This window comes from Cyanistes caeruleus, chromosome 6, assembly GCF_971803275.1.
Source record: "Cyanistes caeruleus chromosome 6, bCyaCae1.hap1.1, whole genome shotgun sequence".
Lineage (NCBI taxonomy): Eukaryota > Metazoa > Chordata > Aves > Passeriformes > Paridae > Cyanistes > Cyanistes caeruleus.
Window position 1 is genome coordinate 6,546,183 of NC_141706.1, and position 16,836 is coordinate 6,563,018.

At 36.9% G+C, this 16,836-nt stretch overlaps 1 protein-coding gene, 1 long non-coding RNA gene and 1 other non-coding gene across 5 annotated transcripts in view; 1 reads left to right on the top strand and 2 right to left on the bottom strand.

The window, feature by feature from the left end:
- The window catches only part of LOC111930536 (uncharacterized), a 29,082-nt gene extending 14,107 nt beyond the window's left edge, over window positions 1-14,975 (top strand). For both annotated transcript variants that reach the window (XR_002865226.2, XR_002865223.2), the window contains 2 exons: window positions 1,756-1,882; window positions 11,149-14,975. This is a non-coding gene — a long non-coding RNA (uncharacterized LOC111930536). The remainder of the gene's footprint in view (window positions 1-1,755; window positions 1,883-11,148) is intronic.
- The window catches only part of IPO7 (importin 7), a 34,096-nt gene that overhangs the window by 11,500 nt on the left and 5,760 nt on the right, over window positions 1-16,836 (bottom strand). The window contains exons 2-14 of one of the 2 annotated variants that reach the window (XM_086892025.1): window positions 13,102-13,183; window positions 11,376-11,529; window positions 10,877-11,035; window positions 8,439-8,595; window positions 7,734-7,823; window positions 7,207-7,301; window positions 7,026-7,110; window positions 3,910-4,044; window positions 3,301-3,400; window positions 2,209-2,285; window positions 1,750-1,866; window positions 872-961; window positions 171-336 (exon numbers count right to left, since the gene is read on the bottom strand). In XM_086892025.1, the coding sequence (XP_086748151.1) occupies window positions 171-336; window positions 872-961; window positions 1,750-1,866; window positions 2,209-2,285; window positions 3,301-3,400; window positions 3,910-4,044; window positions 7,026-7,110; window positions 7,207-7,301; window positions 7,734-7,823; window positions 8,439-8,595; window positions 10,877-11,035; window positions 11,376-11,529; window positions 13,102-13,183 (1,507 nt within the window). Of the gene's footprint in view, window positions 1-170; window positions 337-871; window positions 962-1,749; window positions 1,867-2,208; window positions 2,286-3,300; window positions 3,401-3,909; window positions 4,045-7,025; window positions 7,111-7,206; window positions 7,302-7,733; window positions 7,824-8,438; window positions 8,596-10,876; window positions 11,036-11,375; window positions 11,723-13,101; window positions 13,184-16,836 lie in introns of those variants that run through there. The other variant, XM_023928600.2, reaches the window with a different exon arrangement.
- On the bottom strand, window positions 493-673 carry LOC111930686 (small nucleolar RNA SNORA23). The gene has a single exon (XR_002865269.1). It is a non-coding gene; the product is annotated as a small nucleolar RNA SNORA23 (small nucleolar RNA).

Sequence of the window (16,836 nt, forward strand, 5' to 3'; positions counted from 1 at the left end):
AGTAAAAAACCCTAAACTTTTCTAGCTGAAAGATTATAGTAAATGATTACAAGTTACAATTGGAAGAAGGAAATTAACATCAGGGAAGATGAGAACAAGTCTGCGTGAACATCACAAAGTTAACACCTATTCCATTAAAGCTTCCTGTAGCTGTAAGAAAGGGCTCCTACCTTTCTCTTGATTACTGATGAGAACTTGAAGAGCTATTGCAGCTTCCACTTTCACAGGCATTTCCCTATCATCTATCAGACACCGTCTTGTGAGTTCTAAGGCTGTCTGGAGATTCTGGTCACTTTTAAATTTGACTTCACAGAAATAATGAAGAACCCAGCAAGCCTGGAAAAAAAAAAAAAAGACGTTGAAGAATTTCAGAGCTGCAAAACCTACAGAAAGGATTATCAACTATTTGTATACCCATAAACGACACAAATTGCTGAATCTGAGGTGAAAACTTCTGTTGAATAAAGATACTGTAAGACTCTTCAGTAATGAAGATGTTTGAGAGTGTGGAGGCTGGTCAGTGGGAGGCTGTCCTGCAGACATCACTGGACCAGTACTATGATCTCAGGTTCATCTTTGGCCACAGGTTTTGTGTGAGCAGTACAGTCTACGTGCAGAACACACACAGACCCTACCACCAGACACAGATGGGAAACTGTGCACACACAGTGCTGCAGCCATTTCAAAACTACACAGGGGCTATCTATAATCACATGTAAAAACTGGTACTCATCCCTGGAATAAGTCTACAATTTATTGTGAAAAAGGAGCATAAATGAGAGCATCTGTGAGAGGGAAGAAGTTGAAGATTTCTGAATTCTTCAATTGGAACAGGCAATGTATCTCACCAGTAAATGCCACACTATCTTACCCGCGCTCTCATGTAACCCAGCTCACTGCTGAAGAGAGGGAACACATGATTCTGCAACATATATTCCATCTGATCCTTATAGATCTTCTTCTGTCAAAATATGAAGGGAAGCACATCAGTTTAAAACTTCATATAAAATGTATTTCTATCCTGGTAAAAATGTCACACACATTAAACTGTGAAGAGTGTAACAAAAGTCTCACTTTTAACTTATCCCTTTTTAAAGTCAATTATGCAACAATCATCTCCTGTTTTAGTAATTAAACTTGGATCCTATGTGGATTTTTAAATTTTTTAGTCATAATAGTGACAATTTTTCTCCAACCCTTTTTTGACCCCAAGAGACACCTTACAATTGGCAACACATTGGCATCAGAAGTAAAAGTGGTCATGGAAACTACTCAGAACTGTGGTCCAAATACAAGTTCATGCCATGCATCTATATTTTGCTACCATTTTAATTGAGCAATATCACAAATTTAATTTTATTTCCTCTCTTCTATACATAAAAGAGTCCATTAAATAAACAGCCTCTCATTGAAGAGAGCACTTTTTTCCTTCCTTCCTTCCACAAAAAAGGGAATGTAATTAAGTGTAGCACAGAAATGGTGTATTAACTCTCACCAGAAGCATAGAACTTAAAAGAACTTAAAACAATACTCTGAACTTGAACATGACCTATAAAATTTTGGTAATTAAGTAATTAAGCTGACATTAAACCCAAAACAAAGGAAACAATTTTAAAAAACCTGGCAGCAATTCATAAACTTGTGAACTCAGAGCTATTTGCATTTCTTCTAAGGCACTCTATGTTAGAGAAAGCATAGGATGGGCAAAAAAAAAAAGATGAAAAGAACCACCAGATCTGTTCTGCTTACTTTTAGGAGAATTTCAGCCAAAGAACCAATCATATGTAAAGCACCATCTTTCTTGCGAGGATCAGCGTTTGGCTCCGTAAGGATTTGATAACAGAAGCCCATTGTCTTCTGCAGGACCTAGATTACACGTAAGGTTAGTCAAAGTAATCCAATCAATCATCCCAGGTACCATTTTCTGTGCTCTGAGATGCTACAATATCCAATAGCCTGCTCCAAGTCTGGAATTTGGGCAATGTTTTATGTCTTTCTTAGAAACACACAATATTCTATCAAGAATGGGTCCCAGAGAATTTGCAAATACAAAAATCATGAATAGAGCAGTGCAAAATAAACTTGAAATTTCAAATTTTAGCATACTATGATATGAGAGCAGATAAGTAAAACTTTTATTAATAGCTCTTTCAGCAAATAAACTGAATTTAGCTAGTAGTATTTCAGTATAATCCTTGAACAGCTTACCTCTTTCCTTTTACTACACGATGTAAACAATAATGTCTGAGCAGCAGTTGTTGGAGAAATGAAGTCTTCAAATACATCTGTTAAATAACATTGTAACAGTTATAAAATCAGGTCCTTTACTACAGTTCACGATCCAAATGTATTTAATATGAGAAAGACATCACCCTTCAGGTGGTTAATCATGCTTTCTTGCTAAAGATATTCCAAGTCCAAAGAGTAACACATAGCTGACTACATATATTTCATGTTTTTCATGATGACTGCCCCATATGTCTAATTTGAAGTTCTATGTCTTTAATTTTTAAGAAAAATATTTTGTAACACAAACAGTCAAATTTTGACTGGATGCTATTTACTCCACAGGCCAGTACACAGAATTAATTGGGTTAAAAAACTCTCCGTTTCTCATTTCTCTGCAGAAGAGGATTATCAGAGCCTTGTGTAATACCTGTAGTGTTTACAGGTATGCCTCTGACCTGAGGGATAAAAACTCCCAAACCCCTCAAGATTCCTTATTCTAGCCACATTAACATTCCTAGTGGAGGGAAGAATTTGTTCAGGGAGTCTGAAGCATTTTTTTGTTCCCTGCCTTAGAGGACTGCACAGACCTCAGAGTAAAGCCCAACACAAAGTAGCAGAGCACAGGAGGTGAAATGGGACAAGTCTGGAATGCTGGGCTTACTCCATAATGTGTCATTTACCACTGGGATAGATCTGCTCTGAACTGTGCCATGGGTGAAATTCCCTAAGAAATCCAGGACCTGAAATATTAGTTGTAAGGCATAACCTTTAATGACATTTAATTTATGTAGTTTTTGTTAGCAAGACCAGGCCTGTTTGACTTGTAATAAAAACTTTGTAACTGTAAAAATGAAATACTTTTACAAGTACACAAACTCCTCTGTCATTGTTGACTGTTGTATCCATTCTCCTTTCCACAAATATGTCCAATTTAACTCTATTATTTGGGTTAATATACTGTTTCTCTTTTTTTCAAGACTAAAGCCATCTCTGTTTTCACAAAAACACCTCATAAAAATCCCATTTCTGCATGAAATCATTTTTTAACATGAGTAGATTTCAAACACTTACCAAATTTCATGCGGATATATTCATATGGATCTTCTTGCCAAAGCTCTTCATCAGCATCTGTATAGCACATCAATGGGAAAATAACATCTTGGATGATTCCCTGGAATAACAAAAGAGATTGAAAAGAGGTTAGCACTATTAAATCAATCTCCATATTCTGTCCTGTATTTTACAGATTTTCTCCATCCTGTCACTTCCTCATATAAAATGGTAACATTGAGTGGATTTATGTGGCACTTAACAGAAAAGCAGATCTTTTGTGTTTAGGTAGGGTTACAATACAACACAGGATAGTAGACTGGCTTTGGATAATGGCATGTGGAGATGATTCAATGCCATAAATTCAGCAGCTAACACAATCTCCAAATATGTTGTGTTGCTGTGTTAGATTGTAATCCTTAATAAATTAAAGCACAAAGAAGAGACAACAATAAATTAGCTGGCTTTGTTCATGTTTCAAGGTAACCCTCACTCAACTGGCTTAAACTATTTTCAGCAATTTTTAAGAGAAGTGCCTAAAATGTGAATTTTAGGCTGGAAACGCTGTACAGTAGACTGACTAATGTACTTCTGAGTCATCTAAGTATTAAACCCCCAAAAATGGCTTACTTGAATATGAGGTTTCAGATTCTTCCAGGTGACTGCATGAGACACTCCTTGATTAATGTAATTCAGCGTTTGCTGCAGAACTCTAGGAGCCATGTACTGCTTTTCCTTGTATTGATACAGCACCTTCAACAACACCTAGAGAAATCAGATCTCATCAATAGCTTATACAGAGCACAGACCATTTTCATCCCAGTTCTACCCTCCCTCACAAGCCTACATAAGAACCCCTCAAAACCGAACAAAACCCCCGTTCATTCATTAGGCTAAAATGGGTACTGACTAATCCTTCTACCAAATGTCATTGTCAATTTTATAAGAGAACTTGCAGCTCATATTGGATGCTTGCACATCTTTTAAAAATACCATCCTTAATAACACAAACCATACATGCTAATTCACCACCAACACACTCCAGGGGGCCTTGCCCTCTGAGGTTTATTATTTCATCTTCACTCTTTGGGGGCAGAAATTCACACCCAGCCAATGGATCAGAACACTCTACACTCACAGCCTACTGATCAGTGCCTCTGTGCTGCCTCAGAGCCACAGCTGTGTGAGGAATGTGTCTGATGGAGTGATCCATCAGTCACTCCCTTTGGCTTTCTCAAGTCTCCTGAGGAGGCATCCAAAACTCCTCACAGGGATCTACCTGTGTTCAAGTCCAAGGCTCTCCACAGATATGGTCATGAAACAGACATGGGACCATGATCAGCAATTAAATTACAGCTCACGGGAGAGTTTTGCATGTGTAATGCAAAGGGAATGCCCTGTAGCCCAGTCCAGGTCAGTGGAAACACTGCACCTTCAGACGTAGCATCACTAACTGGAGAGAAATGGCAAGTCCCATTTCCAGGATTTCATGTAAGTCTTCACACAAAAGAAGCATTTTTTAAGAATCCAAACCCAAAAGGGCTGGAAAGATATCAATCAATCTGTAATGTTACAAAAATAAAAATCTGGGGAAAACAAGATTCATTATTCTGAGAATGAACGCTGCTGCTACCATTTATTACACAAACGCTGAAGTGTTTTTCCCAAAGGAATTGCCTTGCACTTCAGTTTAAGAAGAGTGCACTCAGTCATCAAAATATTCACAGCTTTACAAACAGTTATGCTCTAGATGTTTTATCAATTCTCAAAGTTTGAATTGCTCATGTTTAAAAACCATCAGGATTTAGACAGAAATTACTGGTTGGTGCCAACATCTGAGTACAAGGTTTTGGTGGTATTAGATATTGAGCTAGGGTAGAAGAGAGCAAAAGTTCAAACTCACAGCTGTTTTGAGGACTATCCAAAAAGATGTATGTAGTTTCATGATTCAGATGTAGTAGGTAAAGATATTAAAAAATTAAGAAAATATTTAAGAAGTGCAGTGAGGAAAAGCAGGATGGACATTCTGGGGCAAATAAAATTCTCTAGCAGTGCCAAGGAACTACAAGGCAGCAGTGTCTAACCAGGGCTTAGCTCTGGCTCATGAGAAGTGTCTTGAGCAAAACAGCTCCTAACACAAGGGATAAATTCAGGGTATTCCAGCCTGGTTTGGACAAGCTAAGAAAGTTTAGCTAAAGTGAATGCTGACTGTACAGAATTTTTTTTTTTTTGAGGGGTGAGGCCTAATCAATGAGAAGCAATTATGACAATAATATTAGCAGTATATTTCAAGCTTATACTTGAACCATCTGTAGTTTCATGTCTTATATTTATCTAGTACTCCTTTACTAAAAGGATGCAAACACTTTGGAGAGTAGAGACAACTCAATGAAATGTATTATCCAAATTTATATTCTTCAGTATCCCATAGATTTCCAATTTTTGTAAAGAAACACAACCTGCTCAAAAATCTTCCACAACTTTTATTTGACAGATTTCATGTCCTGAGCAGAGGCCCAAGATCTATCTTCTGCAGAAAAATGGAGGGCAGAATCTTAAATATAGTCTGTCTTCCTAAACAAGTTACATTCTTTTTTAGGAACAAATTAAGCCTGCTAAAGTACTGCTTTTTTAGCAGCTTTCTTTAAAATACCTGAATTCTTAGAGTTTCCTAGCTGCAATAACAGTGAGGATCAAATTTGATTTAAAAAGAAAAACAAGTATTTTGTCAAACTGTTAAAATTGTCGAAGACTACTTTTGGCCATACCCTTTTGTCAGAATTTCATTTTATCTTGGAAGTGCAAAGCAAGCAATAAGCCCTCAAAGAACATGCAATAATTAACTGTCTAATGTCACCTGGAGGTGACAGGTGAGCACCTCAGGAAGCAGTGCTGACACCACTTGTCTAAGGGGAATGTTGGGATATATCGCCTTACACTCAATGTGAAAAATATTTTCCATATTTTGGCCAACCTTCAAAAAGCATGGATTTATGAGATACTTTCCCTACACTTCTTCTTTTAAAGCTCTGTAATTCATTATAATTTCATTAGAAATTAAGAGAACTGAAACTGAACTAAGAACTGTTTGTCTGACTCAAAGGCTTTGAAGGAAACATCCTACACCATGAGATTTTCATAAATTGTCTATTTATATTTGCAACATAATTACCTTAAAAGAAAGGTATTTATGAACCAAATATGAGGAAATTTTATAAAAACATACCTGAGATTTTTAATTAATCCAAAGTTTCTTTGCACATAGCTGACCCTAAAACACAGCACAAATGGCAACCCCAAAACAGGGAGACAAGTGGAACGGGAACATCAGAATTACCTGACTATAAGAGAGCTTCTGCTTGATCAGGCTTTTGCAGAAGGTTGAAAATTTATCACTTACAGACTTTAAGTCAAAAATACCTTGCATACAGAGTTTAAAAGGTAGTTCTGAAGGGCAACTACACCACATACACCCATCTCTTTCAGAAAGGAAAAAAAATTGTAGCATTTGTCTGAAGCTTATCTGAGGGCTTGTAAGTGGAAAGTCGATTGTGCCGTGTGGCAAACTGATAATTTCTTTCTCATTCTTTTTTTTAGCCCCCAAACATCACTGCTTTCCATACCAAAGTGCTTGGGGGACAAAAAAGTGAGTAAGAGCAAGAAGCCTTTCAGCAAATACTGAAATAAGCAATCAGTACTAGCTCTAAACCTATCCTAATACTGCCCTCACACTCAGTGTTTCTTACTTGCTGAACACCAACAGCGAAGGCCTTCAGGAAAACTTCAGCAAACTCATTGTACTCCTTGGAAACATTACCAGGGCTTCCATACCTAGAATTAGAAGCAAGTATGTAAACTCAGGTGTGCAACAATATTACTGATTTAAATATTTGGGGTTTTTTTAAATAATAATGGAAGAGAAAATACCTCTCAAAGAGCCTAGCTAAGATATGCAAAGCCCACTTCTTGCATTTCCACCATGGCAGCTCAGGTCTATCATCCTCATCAACCTGAAGGGTTTCCTTTAGGAAAAAAAAGACATTATTTACCAATTACTAACAAAGAGTTCAAATTACATGTTATTTGAGCAACTACATAGTATATCTAGCTTTTAACCTGTTATTTACACTTCTAGCTCAATTAAAGTATGAAGTAGAGCATATCTAAATTCCATTAAATATGCCTAAATGATCAATAAATTTTTGAAACAAGTAGCCAAAATAAGCTTTGCTATATTTTGAAAACAGAACTCGCATACAAGCTATATATTTTCAAAATCTGTTTAGTCTGTTTAGACTAATCTAAACCCATTTAGCCTAATCTTTTTTATTTATAATTTCCTTGGCATCTGTACAGTAAAAAGAATGCAGAAATAAAATATTAAACTGTTTAACATTCTAATGAATGAAAAAAACTTTAAAGTCTAAAGACATAAATAGCCAAAAGCCACTTACAGCTGGTACATCCCTATCAACAACAGTCTTCAGGATTTCTATCCACTCAGTCAGGTTTTGCTGATTTATCAACTCCAAAGGTAATGTGTACTAGGTAAAACAAAACAAAACGGGAAATTATTTTTGAATTTCTTTATAGTTAATTTGTTACTTTCACAGTTTGAATTTTAGCTTTCAAATCTTTGCCTACACTTAGCTATTATGAAAGAGCAATTTACCACAAAAACAAGGCTAAAGAACTCAACACAATCTAACCTATATCCTAAATATCCTCAAAGGTGCTAAAGGTCTCTGCTCCAATTCATTGTGCTTATGCAATGCTAAAATGTTACTTAAATGGATGTTACTCTGATTTCTGAAGCATTTAACAGCAGTTCCATTCCAAATTCCTGTATTTACATTGGTAATTATCTGTAGGCTGGCCTCCACAATCTGTCCTTAGAAAACTCATTTTCTAACTGGTTTTCCAGCAAACACCCTACCTTAAAGGATGGCTTGTGTAAGTTTTATCTAATGCCAACCAGGAATAGCACTGTACAAAAGTAAAAGCACAAGACAATCAGAAACTTGTGATTCATGGAGCTGAGTAGAAGGGAAAATGATTCAGATGTAATCTAATACTGTAATATTTTTGTCATTCACTATTTTAAGGAAAAGCATAATGCTTTTAATTATTGTTCAAGTATATACAAAGTTTTTTTTTACCTGGACAAGGGCATAAAATATTTTGAAGATCTGTTTCTGGATGAGGACAGACTGGTCTGATGGATCATTCAAGAGCTGAATGAAGCTGTCCTTCAGGACTGGCAGAAAATGTTGCATTGCAGCTATCAAGGGACTCCGTTCCTCTGGTTTCTTGTACCTTTAGAGAAGAACAAAACCAGTTTTGTAGTTCTTTTGTGCAGCTTTAAATTGCAAAAGCTCACCTTGCCCCACTGTAGGCACAAGTAGGTTATTTGACAGCTCATAACAACCTGTGACTTAAAAACAAACCTAAATAGTTCCTGAGACAAAACCTGAAATAAAGCAACAGCCAGACAGTGTTACAGATGAGAAATACATTAATCAGAGTCCACAATTTATCAAAATATTTGCAGAAGCTAGATTGCTTCACTGACACTGGACAAAGCAAACTGAGAAGTCTCTCACAGGCTGCCACTGATGGCTCTCACAGCTCACCATTTCATTTGCCCAAAGCCAACAGTCTGATGGAGAAGGTGGGATTCCAACCTGTGGAGCAGATTGAGCAGGCAACCACCCTTGAAATAAAACCTCAGACCTTCTCTGCTGGGGACAGCCCACCCACTTGCCCATGCTGAAAACAAGGCTCCACTTAATTTCTCAAACATTTCAAAATTCCTTAAAGGAAACAAAGCTACATTTCAAAAATCTTTGCCCCAAATTTTAACTCATACACAAGAAACTCCTAATTGATTCAAGAGTTGCCACAGCAGAGCAGGATCTTGTCTATACTGGTGATGACAATAACAAGATAAAATATCATTTTATGATTGTACATTTATTTCTTGATTCAGCAATCAATACTTGTCAGATTCTTGGACTCCCGTGGGAGATTTCAGAGTTAGAGGATTGAGCTTTGTTTGGTTTGTTTTTTCAAACATATTTTTTGTAGACTTTTCACTAATACTAAATATCAATACTCAGCTTCCTAAACAGTGGCAATTTTCAGAATATAACAAGAAAAAGACTACTCAATCTGCTGCCAGATGATATATTCTCTTATAAACTACTACGAAACACTGAGCTCTTAGATCCTGTTCAATAATACAGTTTTCATGCATTTTCCGAACCAGAAACCCAAACGTTAAGATTAAACATTGCTCAGGAAAATTCAGTTTCTCATTTTCACAAAAAAAAAAATTAAAAATACTAGAAAAAAATACTATGTTAAGAGCAGCCATTTGATCTTGCTGGTTGAATTTGAAGGGGGAAAAAAAAAAAGTGAAAATCTCCAAGATATTTATGTCCCATGTTAAGGAAAAAAAGAAAAATCCCAACTTAAATATTCCTACATGTCAGGCAGTAAAAACCTGATCAAAGTCATAACATTACACAGATTCGTGTCCCACTAAACTGACTGAAACACACTGAAATGTGCACATTCCTACACAATTCGTGACATGAAACTCACCCTTGCTGACTCCACCAGAAAGCTGAGCAAGCAGGAGCAGTTCCAGGCCTCAGCTGAAGTGTTTGATCAGCTGAGACTACAGACACACCCGTTACTTATCGCACAGTGACTGCACTCAGATCCCTAAACATGGATTTCTGTCATCATAATTCCCTGCCACTGAACACTTCTTGATTTACAGCTCACAGATCTCTGCAGTGTATTTGGTTAAAGATGTTTAAGCTGAAAATCAAGTGAGAACGCAATTTTCAGCCACTAAGAAAACTCCCACTTGGGATTACCAAGATCTTTATGGCATTCCTGTAAAAGTATTTTTGAGAAATTGACATTCACTGTTTTACGCTGATTGACGTAAAATTCACACAATTAGATGGACACTTTTCCATGCAACATTTTAAATCAATAACCTGAAACAGAAATGTTATGCATTCCAATGCTTTGAAAGAGTAAGTTGTGGATTCCATCAGCTGCACTACTACAATCCCCTGACTCCAGGACTGTCCCTTTCTCTGATCACCCAAGTGTTCATACCAAAGTCAGTTAACTAATTCTGAGATCCAAACATTTCAGATTTCACACTGAAACCTTTCCATGGTTACTGTCACCAAGTACTAGAGCACAAATTGCTTAAAACTTTAAATCTGACTTAAATAATAAATTCCTGCAGAAGTCATGATTTTGAGCAGACTTTCTAACTGCCACCAATCCATAAAAGACAACTTCCACATTAAGGTTTTAAGATACTTTTTTTTTTCTGAATTCAAACTTTTAATGAAGGCATATTTTTCTGTAATTTTTAGTGGAGAAGATATATGAGTCAGCACCTGCACAGCAAATAGTTGAGAATATTTTCTAAGATTACATTTCCATCACCTTGGTCCAGTCCCACAGACAATTCTACATGGTTACAGTATACACATAGAGTACAAAAAATAGACACCAATATATTAATTCTGCTGGTTTATATTGAGAAAGACCAGAAAGAACTTACTCATAGTTTTTCACAAGTTGATAAAGACAGAGAAGAATTCCAAGCCAACAAGCACTGTTGTCAGACTGGAGATAAAATCCAATTTTCTCCACAACTGCAGTCCAGCGACTTGGATAATCATACTTGATAATGTGGTGAATGCAAGTAGTAAGCTGTACTCTGGAAATCAAAAGCACAACAATTAAATAAGTTACTGCTATTATTTTAATAATATTCTTGTAGTGTTGAAGCAGAAAATACTGTCCATACTTAAGACTTCCTTTTTGTTTCAGTTTAGGTTCTGTAGTTTCTGCTTAACAGTCTCCATTGAAGGAATTTAAAACTTCTACATGCTACACAAGCTGAAAACTGTTTTTCCATCTACATTAATCCTATGTTTAGGATACACAGTGTGTGACAATGATGCTTAGCACGTGGGTGACAGAGAAAAATAAAAAAAAGAAAGAAACCCAACAGTCAGAATCCACAGGCAACTCATGCAGAGGCTGAAACTGTTCACCTGATCAGCTCAGGAGAGTGGATAATGGCTTCTACAATGTTCTCACGGATACAGTGTCTGTCTTCTTCTGGGATGGAGTAAGGTGGGATCTCTCCTGGAGCACTGTCACGGTCCGGCCAATACTGGGTTATCATATTTTTCAAGTAGATAACTCCTGTGAAACAAGAGTGGCAAATCAGCTGACAGACATTCAAAGTACAAAACAAATGCACAACTCGCAAGTGAATATTTTTTAGAACAAGATGAACCAAAATTACAAAAGCATTGACCCTAAGTAGGAGAATCAAAATACATAAACCGTGCAATTTATTAACCCAATAATTTACTAAATTCATACTTTCACCCATTTAATATAAAATACTAAACATATTGCTTTCATCTGTGATTCAGGTAAGCAGTTGTGGAACTATTTAGCAATTTCTGAAAACTCCATTATAATGATTTTCTCAATGTTTTCATTAAAACTGAAAAAGAAAAGCTGATCAATACTAATGACAACCTAAAACATCCCTTGTAAGCAAAAAAATCTAATTAAGTTGGTGATACAGGAATGAATACTGGAGAAACAGAGCTCTTTTATATCCAGGTTATGGTCTACAGCAATTTGTAGCAATCAGGCTCCAGGAACAAACCCTGCATTTACTATTCGATAACCAAATCCAAACTGCTTCTGTGGCAGAATATAAATCACAGCACTTGGAGAACATGCAATAGGAAATCTCAAATGGCAAACTGATAACAAAGTTACTGTTAATCTAATTCTACATAGAAGTCCATAAAGCAACTTCTCTTCCTAAATTTCATATGCATCTTTTAAAGATTCAGAAACCAGAGGGTTTCTGAAAGTGTCTGTGGAGGTCAAGAAAGACTCAGCAGATGATTATAAGACTGAAGTGACAGAGACGTCAGCCAGCCCTCAGAGGGATTTATCTTTAATTGCTTTGTGAACACACACTGTTTGTAAGCTGGGCCTTGCATGAGCCATCCCCGCTCCCCACAGGATGCTCTGGGGTTTAATTGGCTAACATGGAGGAGGGTGAAATTTCAGAGGTTTTCTTCAAACTTCTTTTTGTATGTTCTACTTGTAAAGCAGTAAGCTTTTTGAGTCATCATTTGAATTATACCCCCAAGCAGTAAGATAAAAATGCAAGCTAAGTTTAGGCTACAACTTAGAGTAGTCTACTACATGGAAGGTCAAAATAAGCAATCCAGATCACACCTTCCTGACCAGTCAGAAAACCGACTGAAGTATTGTACTAAAAACCTCTACCAAGTAATTAGAGCAGCTTTAAGGCAATGTTTAGAGCTGTCAATAATCAACATCCAATTTTACTGATGGCTCACATGCAAATAAGCAGGGTTCCAAAAGGCATAATTTGTTTTCTTCCACTTAATATATTTAGAAACTTAAGTGCTCACAGTCCAAGTTTAAATAACCTTCTTGGACTAAGTGCACCAGCATCATAAACCATTCTGCTTCCCCCAGGAATGTTCACTAGAGATAAAGGGGAAGAATCATTCAAGAGCCAGACACACCTTTTCTTTCTGTCTTCCTTACTCAGTGTATGGTGCCAGATAATAGCTCGTGATGACTGTAATTTGAGCAACTCCCAGCTTCTGAGTGCTTGACATTAAAATCATTAGAATTCTTTAACAGTATCTGTACGTGTACTTGCGTATATGCACCATCAGAGTAGATACAATGAAAAAATATTTGAAAACTTGCCTGCCTGTCTCACTGGTAAATCCAGTTGCTCGGACATAGTGATCTGAAGCAGAGTTGAAACAAAGTTCACTGACTTATGAGCCTATGGAGAGGGGAAAAAAAGAGTTGAGTTTTAGAATACTCCCATTAAGATTTACAATATCTTTATAATGATGTAATGCAATCAATAGAATACCAGCAATTCAGCCAGTTGCACAGGAGTCAGCTAATCAGCCAAAGCATTCCAAAGTTTTGTGCTCACTGCATTTTGAAGACAGCAATGGGGGGAGAAAAAACCCTACCGGTTTAAGGTAACAGAGCTGAAGAAATCACTGAACAGCAATCAGCCTTCCACAGTAACCAAACATGCTCCCCATTCAGAACAAACACTTGAAGAGCACCTGAACAGCCCAAAAAACCCAAGAGCAACAAGTTTACAGTGACCTCTAGCAAGGTACGAGTTCATTCTATAATAACAGAAGAAACAGATGGGAACTATGTTTTAAAACTAAGTCCAACTCCTACTTCATCTTTCTGAAAGACCAGTTTCAAGGGATCACTGCTGCAGCAGCTGTCCACAGAACTACCCAACAGCAAAGCAACAGCAGGGAGATCCAAATGGAGACACATCTGCAGAGTAACAAGTTCCCGAGGATTTGCAGGAGTTTCACTTCGAAAGAAAACAAAACATGTTTTTTCTTACCATATGGAAACTGTCATTGATACATTACAGACTGGATTGTATTTTCAATGAGGAAACAAACCTTAACGTTATTATAATACCCTTTAACCACCTTTCACAAGCATCAAGAACTCCAGACAATAAATTAATTTTGCTGGGAAAAGTGAGTTGCAATCCTTAAAAACTAACTCTGCTTTTTTTAACTGAAACCAAACATAATTTTCCTCAAGGTGAAGAGTCCATGGACATGAGTTACAATGGGAAATCCCTATTTTATGCATGGAAAAAAAAGTCACAAGAGAGGCCAAGGCCTGGAACACTTATCCACTGTGGGACCTCATCCTCAGAGATACTCTGTTGGACAAGTCCTGATCTACCTCATTCAACTTCCAAACAGCTTTGCTTTTCTGCAAAAAAAAAATCTTCACTTTCTATCTTCACTTACACAGCAACATTGTTTCCTATGTTCTTTGCAGTTCCCCTACCAAAGACAACTGCATAGATCCACCTAATTTAACCTGTTGAACTCTTAGGAAAATACCTCTTACCCGCTTGTTACTTTCAAAACCACTGAAATTACACTATTTATGAAAACCAAATGGCTGCCTCCGATACTGCAGCAACTTCATATCATAAAGAGAAATAATCAGAAATTATCCTACCATTCCCTTTGTTGAGACCAAAAGCTCTTCTGACAGTATGAAATGATGTCAAGATTCCTCCTGAGTGTGTAATGCTGCTCAGCTCACTCATACAGTACCAGAATGTTCTCTTCAACTTTCATTTTCCTGAGCAAATACCTCCAACGGGTTCCAAACAAGGGTAAAAGGGACAGCCTGGGACATGACACTGGTACTCAGGTTTGGTTAGTGTAGCTTGTTTTCTATCTCCTGTTCTTTAAAACAGATTTCAAACTTAAGAATCTGCCCAAAATGTTAAAAACACTGCTGTACACATTCATCCAGTGCACTAAAACTCTACAGGCTCCAGAGCACCCAGAGGCATCTGGTCCTACTGAAATGTTTATTTGCAGAGTGTGATTCGATGAACTGAGAGTAACTGACACCGCAATATGAGCACACGTCCTGCTGACCCATGTCCCTCTGATATTCCCCAAGTCCTCAAGAAGCAAGAACACTTTTAAATGGAAAAATAAAAGTGCAACTGTCTTCAACTGCCAAGTAATGGCTGAATAAATAAATTGAAACTCAAATTTACTAGTTGGGTTAGATTCCTCCTACAGCTGCGGGTCCGTTAAGTTCCTCTTTTCCTTAAGGAACATTAATAGACACACAGAGTCCTGCAGCACATTCCAAATGACATCAGACCCTAATTCAGCACAGCACTCAATTATACGCTTAACATTAATGTCAGCGGAAGTGCTCCTGTATTTAACGTGTTGTGAACCTGAAGAAAGCTTTCAGTTTCAATAACCTTTAACTCACCTACAAATAAGGTCATATTAGTCTGCATAAAATGGACTTAAAAGTGAAAACTGATGTCTTTCCACAAGGGCTATAAGCTTAACAGATACCTTTTCTATACTGAAAATTTGCAATGTTTGCAAAGTCAGAAGCACTTAATCCTATAATTTTAAAAATTAAGGATTACTTTTCCTTTCCCATGATAAATGACTGCTATTCTTGTAATAAAAACCATCCATTTCAGCAACAAATATGGAAATAATGCTTAAGAGCTACTAAGGAACTAATGGAAAAACCAAAAGAAATTAAATTTTAAAATTTTGTGTCTTAAAAGAAACAAATATAGACAGCAGTGTACAAAGCTGCTACACACTGAAATTTAATAAAATACCACATAATGTTTTCTTTATTTACAAAGACAGGTCTGAGCCTGTGCCCATAGCAGGCTACAGAAGCTCCCTAGAAATATCAGTTCTATTAGAATGTGGGATTAATATATTTCCATTGGGTTCTCTGAACTATAGCAAGCTTTAAGGGACAAAACCAAAACATCTACACCATTATCTGTTTGGTTTTTTTTTAAATCTTACAAGTATCATCCTTATTAGCATCTGAAGCATCAGACTCCAACCAACCATGAGGATGAGCTGCTTTATCACCTTTAGTGGTTCAAAGCAGATTCAGCCAAGATATAATCTGTGCTTTTAATACAAGTAAAATACCTTCTACTTGCCAATCAAAGCCTGCTCTTAATCCTCTCTGTTAATACCTACATTCACACAGAGCTACATTAACACTTCCATGCATTCTCTATGGAATATAAAGGACTCCCAAACTCTTCACAATGACCTCCTTCCCAAGCCACTGAAAGGAAGGTGGTTGCAGTGCAACTGAGATGTAGGGACAAGTAAGGACAATTCCATGAAGAAAAGGGTGTACTGAATGCTCAAATAAAACACCAAGTACTACAATTACTTCTCACATGCTCCCTTGCTCTGCTTCACTCTTAAAAAGAGCATCCAATGTTTTACTGGCACTTGGGAAAAAAAAAAAACCCTGAACCTAAAATAAGACACCACCATAGGTGCCTTTTTGTATCTACAGCATTAAAAAATACTGAATCCACATCTCTTTCAGCTATTTCCAGCTTTAATAATTTTACTCCCCCGAGAGGGCTGCCTCTCAGGACAGCATGCTCCTCTTCACTGACTGCACTGCTAAAAAAAAACAACCATACTAAAAACCACACCTATTTTAGGTTCATTTCTGAACTAAAATCAGGATTTCACAATGGTCACTATCACATACTCTAAACTACATGAAGAACAGAAAATTTTTAAGACTTGAAAGCTTTGACATTGGTAAAATTTGATTTTTATTCTCTTGCTCCTTGTTTACATTTAAAAGTAAACATTAAATTTAGAAAACTAAAAGGGTTTTTTTAAAATAGTTCTGTCGCAGAAGTCAGTTTTCCAGCACTTAACTCAGCACTTAAAGAAAAACAAAACCAAAACTCATCTCAGGTCTTTCCCACTTACAAAAGGTCTGACATGCCATGTCACTGGTATGACTTTGCTGTCTCAGAGCCAAAGAATTTGGGGACTTTTCCCAAGAGCAATCTTTGCTATGCAGCCTGGCTAGCTGAGGAAT